At 31.6% G+C, this 21,472-nt stretch overlaps 1 protein-coding gene across 1 annotated transcript in view; it reads right to left on the bottom strand.

Annotated features, from left to right (window-relative positions):
- CSMD1 (CUB and Sushi multiple domains 1) overlaps nucleotides 1-21,472 on the bottom strand; it is a 2,669,009-nt gene that overhangs the window by 271,083 nt on the left and 2,376,454 nt on the right. Inside the window, 2 exon segments of the mRNA XM_074287957.1 lie at nucleotides 4,637-4,782; nucleotides 8,101-8,278. Coding sequence (XP_074144058.1) covers nucleotides 4,637-4,782; nucleotides 8,101-8,278 — 324 coding nt within the window.

The following is a 21,472-nucleotide window of genomic DNA, read 5'->3' as shown; positions in this document are numbered from 1 at the left end:
ATTTGAGGCAGACGTGGTGCAATAGATGGAGCCCTTGGTCCTGAAGTTAGAAAGACTCAAATTCAAATTTAGCTTGGGATATTTGATAGTTTGTGTGATCTTGGGCACATCACATAACTTCAGTATCCTCATCTGTAAAATAGGGATGAGAGCATCTACCTTCAAGGATTGCTATAAGAATCAAATGAATTAATATTTATAAAGTGATTATGACAATGGCTGCCAAATGCTGTTATATAAATATGTTATTGTTAATGTTATTATATACCATTTTCTCTTTCCTCTTATTTTGTTTGTACATTGCTCATTCCTATCTTAACATGCCTTCTTCTCCCATATGAAGAATATCAGAGATTAGAATTCTTTCATTCAAATATAGCATGAGATAGGATTTTAGTCATTTTACCTCACCTACTAAAATAATGCCATTAAAAGGTACCAGGGCTAGACATAGACATAATCTTGTGGGTTCCCTTCACAGAAAGAACTTAGAATTATATAGACAGCTATAAGTCACTTTTGCCTGTCATTATCACTTGACTCTCAAATTATGCATGCCTATGCATGCCTCTATATCTAAATGATATTCCCTCAGGAATTTCTCATGGGGGTCCAGGATTGCTCTACTTCAGTAGAATAAAAGAGGAAAGTATTTTTAACTTCCTTGTATTAAATTCATGATGGTCAAAAAAAGCATCATCTTATGACTAAGTATATTCCTACATTCTGTGCATTCATTCAGAAAGCTTCTTTTCTTCTTCCAAATTATCACAGATTTTCTCCCTTATGTTCTTTTCTTCCTCTGATAAAATATTTTGAATCATCCTATTTAGTTGACATTATTAGATGAGACACTATTGCTTCTCTTTCTTTGGCCCCCATATTCCTTCTAAGTGTAATTTTTTTCCTGGTAAGGTTTTTGTTTTTAATACACATTGCTTTATGAATCATATTTGGAGAGAAAAATCAGAGCAAAAAGAAAAAAATATATGAAAGATTTTTAAAAAAGGAAAAAGAAGTGAACATAGCATGTGCTAATGTACATTCAGTCTCCTTACTTCTTTTTCTAGATGCAGATGGCATTTTTTGTCCAAAAATCTATTGGGATTTCTTTGAATTACTGAGTCACTGAGAAGAACCAATCCTTTCATACTTGATTATCATATATTCTTACTGTTATTATACACAGTATATTCCTGGTTCTTCTTGTTTCACTCAGCATCAATTCATGTACATATTTCCAGGCCTTTCTATCAGCTTATTCATCTTTTTTTATATTTATCATGTTTTATAGAACAATAATATTCCATTACTTTCATATACCACAATTTGTTCAGCCATTCCCCAATTGATAAGCATCAACTCATTTTTCAATTCTTAGCTACCACAAAAAGAGTTGTTACAGACGTTTTTGCATATGTGGGTCTTTTGCCATCCTTTATGATTTCCTTGGAATACAGACCCAGTAATAGCACTGTTGGATCAAAGGATCACAGTTTTTAGCCCTTTGGGTATTGTTCCAAGTTGCTCTCCAAAATGGTTGCATCATTTCACAACTCCACCAATGCATTAGTGTCCCAGTTTTCCCCAATTTCCTGCAACATTTATCATTATCTTTACCTTTCATCTTAGCCAATCTTACAGGTGGGAGGTGGTACCTCAGAGTTGTTTTAATTTACATTTCTCTAATCAATAGTGATTAAAAACATTTTTTCCATTATAACTAGATGGCTTTAATTTCTTCATCTGAAAACTGTCTGTTCCAATCCTTTGACCATTTATCAAATAAGGAATGATTTTATTCTTATAAATTTGACAGAATTCTTTAGAAATTAGACTTTTATCACAAAATCTGAATGTAAAGATTTTTTTTCTATCTTTGTACTATCCTTGTAATCTTGTTTCTGTTGGTTTTGTTTGTGTAAAACCTTTTTTAATTTAATGTAATCAAAGTTGTCCATTTTGCTTTTTGTAATGTTCTCTAGTTCTTTGGTCATAAATTCTTCCCTTCTTCAAAGATCTGACAGGTAAATTATCTCTTGCTCTCATAATTTGATTATAGTATCATCTTTTATGTACACATCATGTATACATTTTGACCTTATTTTGGTATGGGGTATGAGATATAGGTATTTGACAAATTTCTGACATATTATTTTCCAGTTTTCCCAGAAATTTTTATCAAATAGTGATTTCTTACTCTAGAAGCTGAAGTTTGGGGGTTTATCAAATATTAGATTGCTACAAGCCTTGATTATTGTATCATGATATTGTATCCATCTATTGCACTGATCTATCACTCTCTTTTTAGCCAGTACTAAATGGGTTTTGATAACTGCTGCTTAATAATATAGTTTTAAGTTTGGTACTGCTAAGTCACCTTCCTTTCTATTTTTTTTTTCATTAATTCCCTTGATATTCTTTACCTTTTGTTCTTCCAGATAATTTTTGTTATTATTTTTTCTAGTTCTATAAAATAATTTTTGGAAGTTTGATTGATATAGCACTGAACAATTTAGAGCAATTTAGGCAGAATTCTCATTTTTATTATGTTGGTTCAGCCTACTCATAAACAATTGATATTTTTCAAATCACTTAGATCTGACTTTGTGTGTGAAGTGTTTTGCAGTTGTGTTCATATAGATCTTGGGTGTGTCTTGGCAGACTGAGCCCCAGGTATTTTATTTTGTACATAGTAATTTTAAAGGGAATATTTCTTCCCAGGTTTTCTCAAAAATATATAGAAAATCTGATGATTTGTGTGGGTTTCTTTTATATCCTGCAACTTTGCTAAAGCTGTGAATTTTTTCCAGTAGTTTTTTTAATGATTTTCTAGGATTCCCCAAGTATATCATTATATATTTCTGTGTCACATGTTTTTTTTGGTAAACAACATATTGTAGGATTTTGTTTTTTAATCCACTCTACTATTGACTTCAATTTTATGGGAGAATTCATCCCATTCCCATTTACAATTATGATTACCAACTCTGTATTTCCCTCCATCCTATTTTCTCCTCTGTATATACTTTTGTTCTATTTTTCCTCTTTAGTCCTTTTTTTTAAAATCCACCCTTCCTGTATGTTCTCTTACTCCTCTCCCCTGCTCTTAGTAATCTTTTTAACCCATTCCACTCACTATCTTATCTTCCCTTCCCCCCTTCTCTTATTTTTTCCCCAGTGTTTCTGACCTCCCTTCTATTCTGTCCCTTCCTTTTTTTTCCTCTTTCTCCTCATACTTTTTTATAGGATCAGATAAATTTCTAAACCCAATTGAATGATTTATTCCCTATTATAGCCAAAACTTATGAGATCAAGCTTCAGATAATGGTCACACTCCTTCTTTCTTTCACTCAATTATAATAGGTCTTTTATACCTCCCCATGTGAACTAATTGTCATATATTTTCCTCTACACTAGAACATAGATCTGTGGAAAGAGAAGAGGTTTACATAAATCATATATCTTGATTTTGACAAGATGTTTCATTTATACCACAAAACATGCTTCTAGAACATGTAATGGCATTAAACTCAAAATATTAATTTCTATTTATTATTAAGAATTTGTGTACACATATGAATGTGCATACATTATCTATCCATTTTCCTTCCTAGTAGTATTTTATCACTCTTATCATTTCTCACGTGCTTCCTTTTCTCTGCTTCCTGGCTTCCCTAAAGACCCAATTAAAATCTCATTTTATACAGGAAGCCTTTCTTTATCCTTTTTAGTTCTAGTGCCTTCCTTCTCTTGATTATCTCTAATTTATTCCATATGTAGCTTATTTATACACTGTTGCTTGCACATTTTCTCTCCATTAGACTATTAGCATCCTGAGAGCAGGCACTGTTGTTGCCTTTATTTGCATCTCCAAAACTTAGTACAGTGTCTGTGACATTAAATATATATGTACATATAATATTCATTTGACAAATAATCAAAGGTGCTAAATTATATCAACTAAATCTATTATATTAAAAACTTTTATAAGTAATGGTGAGTCATATTTATCAATATCTGAAACTAAAAGGATTTATAGAAAAAAGATCTCTGAAAGCCTCACATGTCTTGCCTTCTGAGTTTTTTAAAAGAAGGAGCCCAAAGAATTGAAATTATTTGTCCAATATTACACAAATATCATTGAAACTTCATGTCTTGATTCCAAATTCAATGGTATTTCCAAGAGTTCAGGCTTAATTATAGTTTTAATATCTTCCTTGAAACAATACTTGCTTCTCTCAATCAAAAAGAAACGTCTGTCCATATTACCCTAGAAAAATGTTATTCAAAATCAAAATGTAGAATGAGCAGATAATACAGAAACTCTGTCAAAAAAAAAAAGTTAAACATATCCAAGATCACATAGCTGATCAATAACAGATTCTGCATCAAAACTCCAGTCTACAACTTCATGAACAGCAAATCCTTTAAAATTAAAAAAAAAAAAAAAAGAAGAAGAAGAAGAAGAAGAAGAAGAAGTTATTAGGTAGTATATAGTGGCAATGCTATTGCCAAAAGCAGATACTATAAGTTCACATGTTTTGGGCTTAAAGATAAGTAATGGTGCATTTGGAAATTTAGTCAAAGAAGATAAGCATTTTTGAGTTATAAAAATTGGTGAAAATAAACTAACCATGGAAATTGAGGACAAAGAAACCACCATTTGAAAAGTCACTGTGAAACTTGAGGAGCACTTGATTGGTAGAGCTGTAAGCTGTCTCAAGGGCAGTATTACCACTGAAAATGCCAAGCTGAGGTGAATTTTGATCAGGACCATCCCTAGGGAAAAGGGAGGGGAAAGAGCAATTCTTAAATGAAAAGCTATTAAATTATCATTTAAATTAACAATTAATTTTCTCTTGACAGAGAATTTCATCTTTGTAAAAGTGGGCTAATCATTATAATCACAGGACTCATTATATTATTGATATTCAAAATTAAAAAGCCAATGATTATCTTCATTCCAAAGTTGAGATTTTCAGAAAAAAAAAAGGTTATAACAGGGTCACATTTGTATGAGTGATTGAAAAGTAATATGTGAAACATTTTTTCTGTAGGGAAATCCACATTGTGATGGTTAAACAATGATATTTTTAAAATCACTAATCTTCATTCAAACAATTTTACTTTTATATTACACAAAGTACATTAATGCTAATTCTTTAAGGTAAGTAGTTCATGCATGATAATCTTTGTTACAAAGATGAGGAAACTAAGATAGAAACTGTCATATGGTTACATGGCTGATTACGGACAGAACTAGAGAATAGGATAAAATGTCAAATATTTTGATTTTTAAGTCTGGTTCTTTCAACTTCATTACTTGATTGATTTTGTTTGTCTAATCTAATTGTTTTTGGTGGTTGCTTTTGTTTTTTTTTTTCTCTATATACAATAATAGTATCATATTATTTAGAGCTGGGATGACTGTTAAAGATCATTTAAATCAAACTATTTTTAGCAGGAAAAATCAGGCATAGAAAAGGAAAATTATTTATTCAACATCACACAGCTGATTAATTAATAGCAAAACCAGTATTTGAACTGAGGGATCCTGGATACAGAATATTCCAGGCATTTTTCTGCATGTTGTTGTTCAGTTGTTTCAATCATGTCCAACTCCTCATGACCCTTTTGGGGTTTTCTTGGCAAAAATACTAGAGAGATTTGCCATTTCCTTTTCTAGCTTCTTTCATAGATCAAGAAACTAAGGCAAACAGAATTAAGTGACTTGCCCAGGGTCACAGATCTTATAAGTGTCTGAAGTTAGATTTAAAATCAGAAAGCTAAATCTTCCTGACTCCAGGCTCAGTGCTCTATCCATGATTGCAAAAGTCTGGGCTAGCTCCTCTGAAGGGCTCAGAATAAGTCCTGGTCAGGATAAGCAAAAGTCCTTGTCCCACATTGTGGGCGCCAAATTGTAAAGGTTGGAAATTGTAAAGGTTCGGTCATCTCTAAGTTATCCTTGGGGACTGCCATTTCAACTCAATCTCCCAGCCAGGATCTCTCCTTCCAGCCTGCGGTCCCAACTCTGTCCCAGAGTAGACTACTCTCCAGACCCAATATTGCCCTCTTTTATCCTCACAGAGATTGTAGTGAGAACTCAACGGGGCTTGTGAGAAACACTTCAATTAATGAACTTGCTCTCTCAGAATTCCAAAGGTGTAAACTCTCTTTAAAGGCCCGAACCAAAGGTATGAATTCTGAGCCAGAGAACTGTCCAGACAACCTGAGTTCTCACCTTGTAATCCTAACACATGATGCCCCCAGAATGTTCTTCTTTCTAATACTGAACATTTCTCATCCACTTTGAAATTCAAAGGTTTCTAGAGTATGAATCTATGATATAGTAACTGTTTCTGAATTACATAAACAATCCTTCAAAAATTACTTATTATTTCACCCTTAGGTAGAATTTTCCGTGTTTCTCAGAAAATTATGTAATCGAGTCAGATATTGTTCCCATGTTTCAGAGAAGATGGAATCTATTCTCTCTAGAAGATTTATTATAAATTAGTATGTAAATTTCTTTAATAAGCACAGGAGAGTACCATGTAAGAGCAAGCCAAAAAAACATCAGTGTCTTTCAGACCTGCCTGAATTAGACTCTGGCTAAATAAGAAAAAAATCAATATGTGTCTCTGATGCTTGTCTTCATCCAACAGGGTTAATCCATGCACTTTAAGGAGTCAGTTCCCATTTAAGCTTACAGAAAATCAGGTTCAAGGATATTTTCTTTCTTTATACAGAGTTTATTCCTTTATTCTTGTACATATTCTTTATATACTTAAAACATTATACATGATCATTGTAAATTGACGTTTAAGAAAAATTTCTTTCCTTGAGTCCCAGAATTATTGTTAGCAGGTAATCTAGCAAACCTTTTCATTACAGTTGAAGAAACTGAGGCCCAGAAAACTAAGTGGATGTTCATGGTAAAACAAATGGTAAGACTATGAATCGGGATGCCATTATCTTGCAAGTATCCATCCTAATAACTATGTACAAAATGATATCATGTCTATAAAGAGCATTATAGTTTTCTAAGTATTTTCATATATAATTTCTCATTTGATCCTAAAAATAGTCCTAAAAATTAAATATTTCAAAGGTGATTATAACCATTTTACACATATAGAAACTAAGTCAAGGAGAGTTTAAATAATTTGTTTAAAATTAGAGGGTTGATTAATAGCAAATACTGTATCAAAATTCAGGTGGTGTGGATTTTAGTCTCTCAATTTTCCTATTATACCATTATAGTAAATACCATTGTTGGGGTTTTTTTTAATGAAAATCTAATCTGAGAGATGTGAAAGGTTATTGTCAAAGGCAAATTGTTGAGTTCACTTAATTCAAGAAATTCAGAAAATTCTTCTTAAAATTGAAGCAATAATATTATTGTACACTAAGAAATTTTTAAAAGAAGCTTATACTTCTAATTTTCATACTCATACTGCCATTAAATGCCAAAATTCCTTTTCATTGATTAATAGAGATGTTAAAATAAAAACTCAAATGAAAAACAACCAAAACAAAAGATTTTTAAAATTTAGTTACAAAACATGCTCAGGATAAAAAGATATATTTGTTTGTGAATTTGATCTTTCATTTAAACACTATGATCGTAATTATTCTGAATTTGTGGGCTATTTTGAGTTTTCCATCTTACAGGGTTATTCAATACCACATCACTTTATTGCAACATTTATAAATAATTTTCTTGTAAAGGCAAAGGCTTACTAGAAGTTTTTCAGCATCGTAAAAATACTCATAAAGTAGTTTTAAAATAAATTATTTGTGTATTGAAATATTGTATTCTTCCTCACTCCTTCCTCCCCAAAATTTAGTAGATGAGTTCATTAAAAACAAAACAAAACAAAACAAAAAAACGTACATATGATGTTTCTAATGACATAGCTATAGGCAAATTCTATACAAGTGATGTGCCTTTTTCAGCCTTGTAAATTTATTTCCAACTTTATGTTTAATCACAATTTCTAGTGAAGCCACACTTCACTACCCAATATGTAATTACAGACATTGAAAGTCAAAGCTGAATTATCCAGATACATTATTTTCTTTAAGATCACATACCAGACTGCAATGTAATCATTCACTGCTTCAGTCTGTAACAAGGTGAAGTTGATGTAAACCCCATGTCCCTGAGGAACAGTAATAAGCCATATGCAATCCTTTAAAATTGGATATTCATCTGGAAATCCTGGGGAATAAACTGTGCCATTTTGAGAGGTTACATTATATCCGCAAGGTGCTGAAAAGAGAGAAAACAATTAAGCAAATAAATAAAGACTTGGAATGGGATATGCATAGTCTAATATCACTACATCTATAAGATCTTTCACATCTAAATTATGTGATTACCTTTTAATTTGCTTTTGAAAAGTTTGTAAGATTTCTAGATTTTTTTTATGAACTTAGATCAGAAAAAAATAAGCCCACAGGATGCACACACACACACACACACACACACACACACACACACACACTTAACCATGAATTTGCATTTCATACTGATTACTTTTTTTTAAAATAATTTATAACAAAATCTACATCTCATATTCAAAATGATTCTATTAATCCATGCTTCTCTTCTATGCATTAAAACAATAAAATAAAAACCCTCTTTTATTTTTGATATTGTTGGGTTTTTTTTTTCCCCCCAGCACTGTTAGTAATTACCTATTTCCCCTATCTAACATACTTCCTATTAAACCAAGGAGATGGAGGGGTAGGAGAGAAATTTGTAACTTATAATAAATCGAATCAAACAAAATGAATGTTCTGTGTCCATATCTAAAAATGAATACCTTGTAAAATGGCATCCATATCCAGAGAGAAAACCATCAACATTGCAGATTGAAGCATGGTATTTTCACCTTTTTTTTTCCTTTTTTTTCTTTCTCATGGCTTTTCCATTTCATTCTGATTTTTCTTTCACAACATGACTAATATGGAAAGATGTTTAAATTGATTCTATATGTATAACCTATGTCATATTATTTGCAGGCTTGGGGAAAGGGAAGTTAAGGGATGAAGGGAGGAAATAATTTGGAAGTCAAAATCTTACAAAATGAGTTGAAAACTATACATGTAATTGGAAAAATAAAATATCATGAAGTAAAATATATATATGCATATTTTGTATGTATATATGTATAAAATATGCATATATGTATATATTTTTCTTCATGATATTAATTTATTTTATATATCTATATATAAAGGATATCTTAAATTATCTGTTAATTTATGGATAGAGTAAAAGTTTGTGACCAGAGAAGAGATTAAGAGGTTCACAGGAAGTAAAATGACAAATTTTCATTATATAAAATTAAAAAAGCTTTTGCACAAAGCAAATACAGCTAAATTTAGATAGAAGAAAAATGTAGGGATAAAATCTTTGCAGCTAGATTTTCTGATAAAACATATATATATGGAATTGAGTCTATAAGAATAGGAACCATTCCTCAATTTATAAAAAAAAGTTTGAATAGGCATTTTTTAGAGGAAGAAATAAAAGTTCTCAGTAGCCATGTTTTAAAAATATTACTCTAAAACACTAATAATCTAGAAAAGTGTAAATTAAAACAACCCTGAAGTACCAACTTGCACTCACATTCATCAAATGATTGACTAAGTTGACAAAAAAAGGAAAATCACAGATGCCAGAGAGAGAACAAGAAAATAGGTAATTTAATGCACTGTTGGTGGAGCTGTGAACTGGTCCAACTATTCTGGAAACAATTTGGAACTATGTCCCAAAAGCTATTACATTGTGTATAACCTTTTACCCTGTGATATTGCTAGTAAGTCTATTTATTTCCCAAAGATATCAAAGAAGTAAGGAAAGGATCTATATGGGGGGAGGGGAGAGGTTAGAGTGAAAAGCTATCTATATCAATCAGGTGTGTATTTGTGCTTTGTGTTTGTGTGTGTGTGTGTGTGTGTGTTTAGGTTTTTTTGTGGCAATGGATGGAAACTAAAACAATACACATCAATTAAGGAATAGATGCTATAACTATGGCTTATAAAAGTTATAATTTAGGGGGAAAAAAAGGAAACCTGGATGACATATGAATTAATACAAAGTGAAACGAATAGAACCAGAACAATTTATATAATAACCATATTGTGAAAATAATCAGTTTAAAAAACAAAAAACAAAAATTCTGATTAACACAATGTCAAACCACATTTCCAAAGAACTCATGACGAAACATGCTATTGACCTCCAGATAGAGAGCTGATTGATTCAGAGTATATTTCAAAGCATCTTTTTTTCTCTTTCATCTTTCCCTGCTTCTCTCTCTTCCTCTGTCCCTTCCTTCCTTCCTTTATTTTCGATTTTCCATCTTACGTTTGCTTGTATCGTTTTCAAACATTTGTTATGCTTTAAAGTTTCTTGCTTTTTCACAGTCATTAATTTCTGCCTGCATTACCTTGGTTTTCAAAGAGTTCATTCCTTCCATAAAATTCACTACTTTCATTTCTGAGCCATTTATGATTCTTCCAGTTTTTTTTCTTGAAAAGCTTCTGTTTCATTTTATTAAGATCTTGATTCATTTCTTCTTATGGTAGTTCTTGTGGAAAATTCATTATTTTTTGAGACTCTGTTGGTATTGCATAATCTCTCCTTTAGCTTTGATTTTTGAGCAATAACTTCTTACACTGTTTGGTATATTCTTCGATTCACTTATACCAGCTTTAATAATGATGATGATGATAACTATCATTTATCTAGCAGTTTATAAGTATGCAAAGTGCTTACAAATATTGACCTATTTTAATCTTAGAACAGGTCTGGTAGATAGGCCTATAATTATTCCCATTTAACAGATAAAGAAACTGAAGTAGATAATGATGAAGTGATTAATCTCCCCTAGGGATCCCCTAGGATCACACAGCTAGTAAAGATTCTAAATTGAGACTAAATTGAAATTTAAGACTTCCTGACTAGAAGCCCAGAACTGTAACCATTTTATCATGTAACTACCAAAAATAATTATTCCTTAATTTGTGATCCAGTCTGCGAAAGAATTCAGGTTTTTGCTTGACTATGGACTCTAATTGGGCAGTGTAGCTTCCTCCTTCTTCTGTCTTCCTTTCTTCTTAATTTCTTCTTTTCTTCTTTCCCCTCTTTCCTTCCCTCCATTCCTTCCTTCCTTCCTTCACTCCCCACTTAAAGCACCATCTCAAATGAAAGTTTTCTAAGATTTGGTAACTGGTTCATATACTTATCTCCTCTTACCTTTGCAATAGCACTGTTTGATAGGTACCACAGGAATTATTATCACCAATTTCCATATGATAAAATTGAGGGTCAAGGAGTTTGCGATTTTTTTGCCCAAGGCTGCAGAATTTGTTTTTATAGTTGTTTCAGTTCTGACTTTTTGTGATCCAGCCTGATATTTTCTTGGTAAAAATACAACAGCAGTTTACCTTTTCCTTCTCCAGTTCATTTTTTCAAATAAAGAAACTGAGGCAAACAGGGTTAAGTGACTTGCTCACATAGCTAGTAAGTTTCTAAGGCCAATTTGAACAGAGAAAGATGAGGATTTGAACATAAGAAGTGTCCTTACTCTAGATCCAGCATTTATTCAATTTCTTGTGCCAATTATCTGCCTCTATGCACAGTGCTGCATAGTAAATGTTAAATATGAAGAAAAACATTTTCCTTGACTCAAAGTGAAATTTTGAATGAACTATTACTCCACTCCTTCAGGGGAGCAAAGTATAGTAGCTATAAATCAATGAATAAAAGTATCCAAAATTCTGCCAGAAAATTTAATATTCTCAATTTTGTTTAAATTTTTCACACTAAACACAGTAATAATCTTTCCCCCTCTCTTTATTACACTTAATGAGTCCATAATTATAGTTGGTATATTAATTATTTGGCTTTACTAGTGAAAGTGTGACAAAAAATGTATTATTATACCAAGCCAAGATACCAATATATAACTATCATAAATTCTAAGAGAACTTCTTTTGATGAAAACTCTTAGAAAATAAGCAACTGATTTAAAATTAAATCAAAACTAACAATTACTAAGCTTCTATTACCAATCAATGGATTAATCAAAAAACATATGCCAGGCTGGAATTGTTTTTTCTAATATATATTTTGTTACTTAGTATTCTTCATGATTATTTTAGTAACTGTCATAAGCATTACATGTTTATTGAATTAAATTTAACTAGATGGTCTCCCTTATATCTAAATTTAATGACCACATAAGGAAAAAGATATTTGCGGTGTAGAGAACAGCCGTTCAGTCTTAATTCCATGAACATTGATATGGACAGGAGATATCAGGCCTACATCATTCATCCTGGGTTCCTACAATTCTCTCCAAAAAAATAAAATCTCAAATAACTTAGGTTTTACCACTATCCCTCCTTTAGCCATGGTAAATTTCACAGATTTATCTCCAAGGGATAAGAAGGATAATTAAGATCCTAAATCAAAGTTAAACAGGTACTTTTTTCCATCAAGTCTCCTGGAGATATAAAAACCTTCAGCAGCAGGTTGGAGTCACTTGAAAAAAAAATAAATAAAGCTGTATCTTATTGCTGATTTCACTTCACACATTGGAAAATGTGATTATAACACGCAAAAAATCACCTATCCCTCAGTGAAGGAATTACACATAAAATATTATCTATTAGTTTCTGTGACTATTTTCACATATACATATATATATATATATATATATATATATATATATATATATATATATATATATATATATATATATATATATATAGTTTGATTCCTCCATTCGCTAATGCATAATATTTATTATTAATATTTAATTAAATTATTAAATAGTTAATTATAAGTACAGTGATACTACTATGATAATAGTATTCATTTTAGAGATGGAAAAATTTAAACAAAGAATGACTAGCCCAACATCAAATTATTTGGTGGTAGAGTTAGGATTAAAACCTGGGAACTTTGACCAGTTTTTATCTTGACTCCATCACTGTCTTTTAGTACTTCCTAATTGAGTAAATAATACTACAACTATAAAGTGTTATTGAGTATTCATTGATTCTTGCATTCTAAAATACCTGATTTTACCTAGTAGCTCCTCATTAGAAAATTCTCTTTCAAAACACATTAGCAACGTCCAACTAATTTGGAAACACTTAAGGGAATACATATTTCAGTGACTTTCCCAAGTTCACACAAAAAGTATAATATGTGTCAGATTTGGAACTGAAACTACATCTTATGTCCAGGACAGTTCTCTTTTAACAATATGCCCATACTGTCATATAATAATCACATACTTTTTTTTTTTTTTTTTTTTTTTTTTTTACTCCTTTTGCAAAAAGTAGTTTAGGAGGAGAAAAATAATGAGATCTGTTTCAAACACTTGAGTTTAAGATGTCTTCTGGACAACCCTTTTTTAGGTATCCAAAAGATAGTTGGAGATGTGATACTGAAGATTAGCTGAGATTGGGGTGGTACATTTCAGAACTATCAGCAGAGAAATGGAAATTAAATCAATGGGAGCTAATGAAATTTTCAAATGAACTAGTACTAGTACGGAGGGGAAAAAAGAAGAGGGCAGGACAATAACAATAGAAGGGAATGATCTGGCTGAGGATCCAGTAAAATAAACTGAAGAGTAGAAAGGAAGAAAACCAGTAGAGATTTGTGTCCCCAAAACCTCAAAATTATCAAGGAGGAATGAAATGATCAACAATATCAAAGCCACAGAAATTTTGAGGAGAATGAGGATTAAGAAAAAGCCATTGAATTTGATAAGAGATCATTGATGGCAATGGAGAGACAAGTTTCAGTGGAATGATAAGGCAAAATTAAACTAAACAGAGAGTAAGAAGAAAGTAGAAGTTACTCTTATAGAAGATCTTAACAAATTTAGTCCCAGAAGGCAGAAAAAATATAGAGTGATAATTAATAGAGATGAAAGGATTAAGGGAAGGGTTTTCCCTTCTTTGGATAGAGGAGACAGGATCCTGTTTGTAGAGAATGGAGAATGAGACAACAAATTATTATAATTAAGTGAAAAATTGGAGATGAGAGTGAATACTTTGTAAGAGGAGATGGGGTGGAACAGGATCATTTGAGCAGATAGCTTTGGTATGGAGGAAGGCCAACTCATGTGAGACAGTGGTGAAGGAAGAGATAATGCAGAAGACATAAGAGTGATCCAATATGGGGAATAAGGGATCTGAGGGAAATCTTGGCAAATTGCTTCAATTATTTCTGTAAAATATGAAGCAAGGTTCTTAACTGAGAAGTTATGTGGTATAATTGTAGGCATAAGGAGGGATGGAAAGGTTTAGTATAGTTGCTGTGGAAAGTGGGATAAGACAAATATATACCTAGTAGCAGAAAAGGCTAACATAAGATTGTATGTGGTAGAACTAGGTAGAACTAGGAAAATTAGATGACACAATGGATAGTGTTGACTTTTCTTTCTGAGTTTAAATCTGGCTATTTTTTATTCCAGACAAGTCATTCAATGCTGTTTGCCTCAGTTTCCTCATCTATAAAATGGGCTGAAGAAGTAAACATATACAACCCCAATATGTTTGCCAAGAAAATACCAAATGAGGTCATGAAGAAGTTACTGAAATGACTAAACAACAACAAAATAGGCAAAACTGTTAAGTGATTTTCTCCTCATTCATTGCTTTATCCAGCCCCACATATGTGGGAGAGGTGGTAGTGAATTGTGGCAGACATCCAAGGCTGAGGCATGGCAGGGTATGATCATCAAAATGATCAGGGAGAAATGTATTCAAGGAAGGAGGGCAGTATAGTTGAATTGCTTCGCCAATACTTCAAGATGGGGAAAAGAGGAGAAAGTGAATAGTGCAAGAGAAATGGCTTGAGAGAATTAAAAGGTTAAGAAATTGGAGGTGAAAATTCAAATGAAGAATTGGATTATGTAAGGTAAAGTATAATCAGCAGTGAAAAGTCAATAGTTTAGGGTCAGATGAAGATTTGGAAATACCATTTGGGGAATAAACTAGGATTTTTTGTTGGTTGGAATTGTTTTGTTTTTTTTGTTTGTTTGTTTGTTTGTTTTTAAATTGAGTTAGTGAAGAAGAACATGAAATAAACCTGAGATTGGGAAATATTTTAAAAGATAAACATGAATTTATATATTTAAGAGTTAAAATGGAATCACTAGAACTTGAACTTTAATAAGTATTTCAATTCTCAATTGCATGGTAAAGTTGGAAGTCAGGTTGAGAAGCATGATTCAGCTTGAGACATAATTGTACAGTGAGACAATTGAAAATGAGGAAGCTACTTAAGGGCTTGGATTATGTCTCTTTCATTAGCATGAAAAGTCATACTTGATGACCAAATCCATCCATTTGGGAGATTAATTTACTAGGGTCATGCTATAAAGGAGAAGAGAGAGATTTAACTTTGATCTTATCTTCAAGAAAAAATGCAAAGAAAAAGCTTCAAATAAATTCACGGGCAAAGATAATGAGAGCAGATTCTGGACCCCAAATGTTGTGTCAGTAGAGAGATGGCAAATGACCCTCTTAGTTTAAGAGATGACAACTTTGAAGAAAGGAACTGTATGACCTAGGAATGGAGGTAAATACAAAGTTCTACCAGTAGCTTTTGCCAGAGGACAGCAGTGGAGTTCCCAGAGTTCCTGACTTACTGCCCAAGTAAAATACTGAAAGTTATATAAGGAAAATTTGTGGCTTTCCACTATTTTAATCAAACAGTTAAGTTTTTATAATCCAAACAGCCTCTGAGATACTTTCCAATTATAAGAATTGGTGAATCCTTGGTGGAATTGTGAATACATCCAGACATTTTGGAGAGTGATTTGGAACTATGCTCAAAAAATTATCAAACTGTGCATACCCTTTGATCCAGCAGTGTTACTACTGGATTTATATCCCAAAGAGATTTTGAAGAAGGGAAAGGGATCTGTATGTGCAAGAATGTTTGTGGCAACCCTCTTTGTAGTAGCCAGAAACTGGAAACTGAGTGGATGCCCATCAATGGGAGAATGGCTGAATAAATTGTGGTATATGAATATTATGGAATATTATTGTTCTGTAAGAAATGACCAGCAGGATGATTTCAGAGAGGCCTGGAGTGACTTACATGAACTGATGCTGAGTGAAATGAGCAGGACCAGGAGATTATACACTTCAACAACAATGCTATAAGATGATTAATTCTGATGGACTTGGCCCTCTTCAACAATGAGATGAACCAAATCAGTTCCAACAGAGCAGTAATGAATTGAATCAGCTACACCCAGTAAAAGAACTCTGGAAGATGACTATGACTACACAGCATTTCCAATGCCTCTATTTTTGTCTGCCTGCATTTTTGATTTCCTTCACAGGCTAATTGTACATTATTTCAAAGTCAAATTCTTTTTGTATAGCAAAATAACTATATGGACAGGTATACATATATTTTATTTAACTTATTCTTTAACATATCTAACATGTATTAGTCAACCTGCCATCTGGGGGAGCAGGTGAGGGGAAGGAGGGGAAAAGTTGGAACAAAAGGTTTGCAACTGTCCATGCTGAAAAATTACCCATGCATATATCTTGTAAATTAAAAGCTATTAAAAAGAAGAGTTGGTGAATCTTGATACTTCCTTATACTAGCAAAAACTTAGTCCTGGAACATAATTCAACATCCTGAGTCTCAGTTTCCCTACATATAAGCTAGGTGGACTAATGCCTTCTTTGCCAATCATGAGACTTCAGATAAGAAACTTACATGAAGTATTTTGTAAACTATAAGGTCCTAAATAAATATAAGTTCCTGCCATTTGAGAAAAAAAGCAAACAACCTCCACAAATGAATATTGGATGATTTGATGATTGTTTTGTTTTCTAAGTAAGCAGCATACATTTGTTCACACTCAGTATTGCAAGTTGCCAGTTCTATTATTGAATATTCAAAGATAGGTTCTCACAATTACTTCTCAATATAAATTCCCTGGGACAAATTATAAAACAAAACAAAACCAAAAAAAAATAACTATGCAAGTATTTTGATTGTGGAAGACTTTTATTGGTTAATAAAATTTTGTTATTTATATTTCAAATGTGGATATTAGATCTATTACTTGTAATCAAATGCAGCATAAGGTAAATGAACAAGAAAAGAATTCTCTAATGAATTAACATATTTACATTTTTAAACAAATATTTTAAGTTTTACATAATAATGGATCATTCTATTTTCAAACCACATGGAATTATTTAAGCTAACACTTTTTCATCCTTTATTTGAGGAAAATAACTGGAATCCTAAGTGATATTTATAAAAAATATTCGTTTTTAGTGCTCTTATTTGGTATTAGTCAATATCTGCTCTTCCTGCTTAACTTTTCCTCTTAGAATATCTAGATTCCTCTGAAGTTCAGCTCAAGAGAAAACTCCATAAGAAGACTTATTAAATTAACTTTTATTTTCCATATACTTGAATACATACATGTTGTCTTTAACAATAGAATGTAAACTCTTTGAAGGTAGGAAATACTTTATATTTTCAGATCCTCTATGACTGCATCACAGTAATTACTTAAGAAAGGCTTATTGATAGGCAATATTTGAGTGGATAGAAAATTAGGATTCTTGAAAATTATTGGAGAAAATTCAAAAGGAGTTTTCTAAGGACTTCTTTTCTTCATTTGATGCTCATAAATCTATTGCATTGGAATTTTATTTTCTCTATTTTAGTAGCTCTAAGATTTCTCAATGTATTTGCTCTATATAAAAAAAATAAATCTGTAAATAATATATTTTAAAGAACCTTTTAGATGAAAAGGAGACAGAATCTAGAAAACTAGGTAGGGAATGTCAAATGCATTGCTTCTTTCTTTATTAACCAATTATTATTGGTAATAAAGAAAAAGGCACGACATAGTGTAAAGAATATTGACTTGATTTGATGTTTCAACTTTTATATATCCTATCCGGTTAAGATAGAAAAGTCACTTGATCTTTTTGATACCCAGATATTGTAATGGATAAAGTGCTACAAGGCTCTGAAGTCATGAAGACCATGAGTGGTTCAAATCTTGTCTTATAACTTTAGTAACTTCGTGAGTCTTCATAAAGTAAATGGTTCTGTTAAATGAGCTTTAGTTTTCTGTAATATGAAAGTAGTAGCATTAGTAATACTTATTTTAGAGACTTCTTGGTGTAAAGCAAATGACTTAAGATATATCAAATGTTTTATAAAACTTAAAACATCCTATAAATTGCAGATGAAACTAATATTCCTTTTCTTATATATCTTATACCACTACTGTCAACAATCTTTCCCAAATCTTATGACACTAAATGTGTCATCCTAAGTATTAACTGAAAATTTTAGTCATTTTAAATATTATTAACAATAATTATGATAGGTTTTAGATAGCTCTTTATGGCTAAGAGAGAAAAAGAAAGAGGGAGAGGGAGAGAAAGAGAAAGAGAGATGAAATCTTATTTGATTCACATAATATTCCTCTGTGTTAGTTACTATTACATCCTCAATTTATAAATGAGAAAACAGAATTTTGGAGTATCTAAATGACTTTCCCAGAATTATATACTTACTATGTAGATAAAACACATGTTTTGCTGACCACAAGTTTCTCACACTGTCACACTGCCTACATTACCTGTTTTGCCCCTAAAGAGATATTAAATTTTACAAACAAAATGCCTCTTTCTTGAGGATGATTCTTTGAGTTTGTAGATTAGATATATAAGTAGGAGAGAATTTTAATGAATAATAAATTCTACTCAGCAAAATATTATGATATATTGAATAAAATTAATCCTTAGTATGATGAACCATATATAGATTTCATTTTTTCTTCAAATAAAATAAGATTTGTAGTTTTAAAGAGAGAACCAATCATAAAAAAAATATCTTATAGTTCTTATTCATAAAAAATAAAATGAATAATTGATTACATGAAAAGTAGAGTGCAAACATAAGTGAACGGATTCAATCAAAAAACATGTATAATTGAAAAAATAAGTGCATTGTTAGATAATAACAACAACAACAAAATGAGAATAAAGTCTGAGCCCTCTCCATAAGTTATCTGACAACAATTGACACTGAAAGTAATTCTACTATATTCAAATTGTCTTGGAGGGAAAGATAGTTTTTATTGTAGTTACCTCTGATTTTCAGTGAGTCTGTGTCCCATACTATCTGTGTGGTTTTCTTGGCAAAGATACCAGAATGGTCTGCCATAAGTAATTTACCCAGAGGCACAGCATTAGCAAGTGTCTGAGTCAAATATGAACTCTGATCTTCTTGATTCTAAACATAGACTTTTATCCAGTAGACCATCTGGCTTGGGGGTGGAGTGGTTTAGGTTGGTAAATAAGAGAAAGAAGTTATCTGGGCCTGTAACTTCACTGTGTAGGGAATCTCAGAAAAAAGCTTTCCTAGCCATCTCCCTCCCCCAAATACAGATAAGTACCTCCTGTGAAATTTATTGCCTTAAAGAGTTTTCTGAATCACTGAGAAGTTAGGTGACTTTCTCAGGATCACATAGTCAATACAAGTGAGGAGGAATATTGGAAATCTCTTCTAACCATCTCCAGTTGTAGCTCTTTATTCTTTATGATACACTATCTCTTTTGATATTATCTTTATAGAAAATTCAAATCACAAGTTATTTTTGTCATATTAATAGAATAGTTCTGAGCCCAAATTCTAGATTCTTAAGCACTTCATTTTGATAAGAAATTTATTCATTGCTGAATTAGTGATGATCTATATGATCTCATTATTGGATTTGTGTTTTCTTTAGTGTTAAAAAGGTATTGACAAATCTCTCTTTAATGTAGAGGGTCACAGTCAGTGGGGAAACTCTGGGTAAGGTATAAGACCTGTCAGCCCAGAGGGAACTGGCTAACAATATCTGGTTTGGCTCACATGTTCCCATAAGGGTCTAGGCCTTCCTGAGAAGTCAGGGGGGTGGTGACAACCTGTATTGAGATTGAAGCAGAGTGATACCAGGTAGAAGAGTGATATCAGGTGGCAAACTATGTACAATAGAAAGTTGTTTATGTGATCCCAGGTGAGCAGTGTTGTTTTTAATTACATTATATAAAGGGGAAAATCCTTGAAATAAACATTCCATTTTTCCACCATCCTTAGAAATCCTGCCTCATCACTTCTCCACTAGGAAGGTATATCTTAATCACTCCAGCATGAGGCTCTAGAAAGCAACAGTATATTTTGTCCTCCCAATTTGGGGGCTCTAGAAAGCAGGACACAACACTCTAAGACATTATAACTTAAAAGATAGAATCCAAGGAATTCAAACTAAAATTGAATGGGAAAAGTAGATTTATTAGCTTGAAAAGTTCAAACCAATTTGCTGGTTGATTTCAATTTAGAATAACACAAACTTTTAAATGGGAAACAATAATTGGAAATTTTCAGAGAAAAACTTTGTTTCTAATGGGAAAAAGAACCAGTTATGTCTGAATTAATGTATACTACTGCTGAGCTTATTTCTTCTAAATATCAATTTTATAAAATGTTCTATTTACAAATTATTAAGCATGTGATAGACTCAAGATTAGGAGATTATTTAATTTAGAATAATTTTTTAAGTCTAGTAATGAAAAAGTAGAGCAATGTTGAAAAACAATGTCTACTGTTTGCATTTTCAACCTTCAACACAAATTCAAACAAAGCTAGATTCCTTTGCTTTTGCTCCACTAGCCTATAAGTATTTAGCAATTCAAAAACTGGCAAAGTTAATAATTACATTTATTTTTTTCCATAAAAAGAAACAGTATTGATCAGTATTTAAATGTCAGTTTTATTATATTTTCTGTGATTCATTTATATCTTGCATAATTCATTTAAGTAAACAGTAGTAGATTGAAAGAGAGCCTAAAAGTTGAACAAATTTGATTTAAATTTATGTTTGATACATACTGACTATATAATACTGCCAAGTCATTCCTTTCAATGACCTATACCAGTGGTTCTCAAACATTTTGGTTTCAAGGCTTCTTTATACACTTAAGAATTACTGAGGACTTCAAATATCTTTTGTTTATTTGAGTTATACCTATCAATATTTTCTCTATTAAAAGAGTAAAATTAATATTAAAATATTCACTTATTAATTAATTTTAAATAATAGTAATAAGCCCAATACATTAATATAATCTACATTTTAATGAAAATCATTATTGTTCAAAATAAAAAAAAAAACATACTGATAAGACTAGCATAGTTTTACATATTTTTTGCAAATCTCTTTAATGTCCCCTTGAAAGAAAGCTCTTGATTCTCATGTTTTCTTCGGCATTTAATCTGTTGTGATATGTTGTTTTGATTGAAATATATGAAAAGAAAAAAAATCTATCCTCATGCAAATATATAGTTGAAAATGAGAGAAATATTTAATAAGTGAATAATATTACT

Source organism: Sminthopsis crassicaudata, chromosome 2 (genome assembly GCF_048593235.1).
Source record: "Sminthopsis crassicaudata isolate SCR6 chromosome 2, ASM4859323v1, whole genome shotgun sequence".
Taxonomy (NCBI): domain Eukaryota; kingdom Metazoa; phylum Chordata; class Mammalia; order Dasyuromorphia; family Dasyuridae; genus Sminthopsis; species Sminthopsis crassicaudata.
This window is presented reverse-complemented; position numbering and strand designations above follow the sequence as displayed.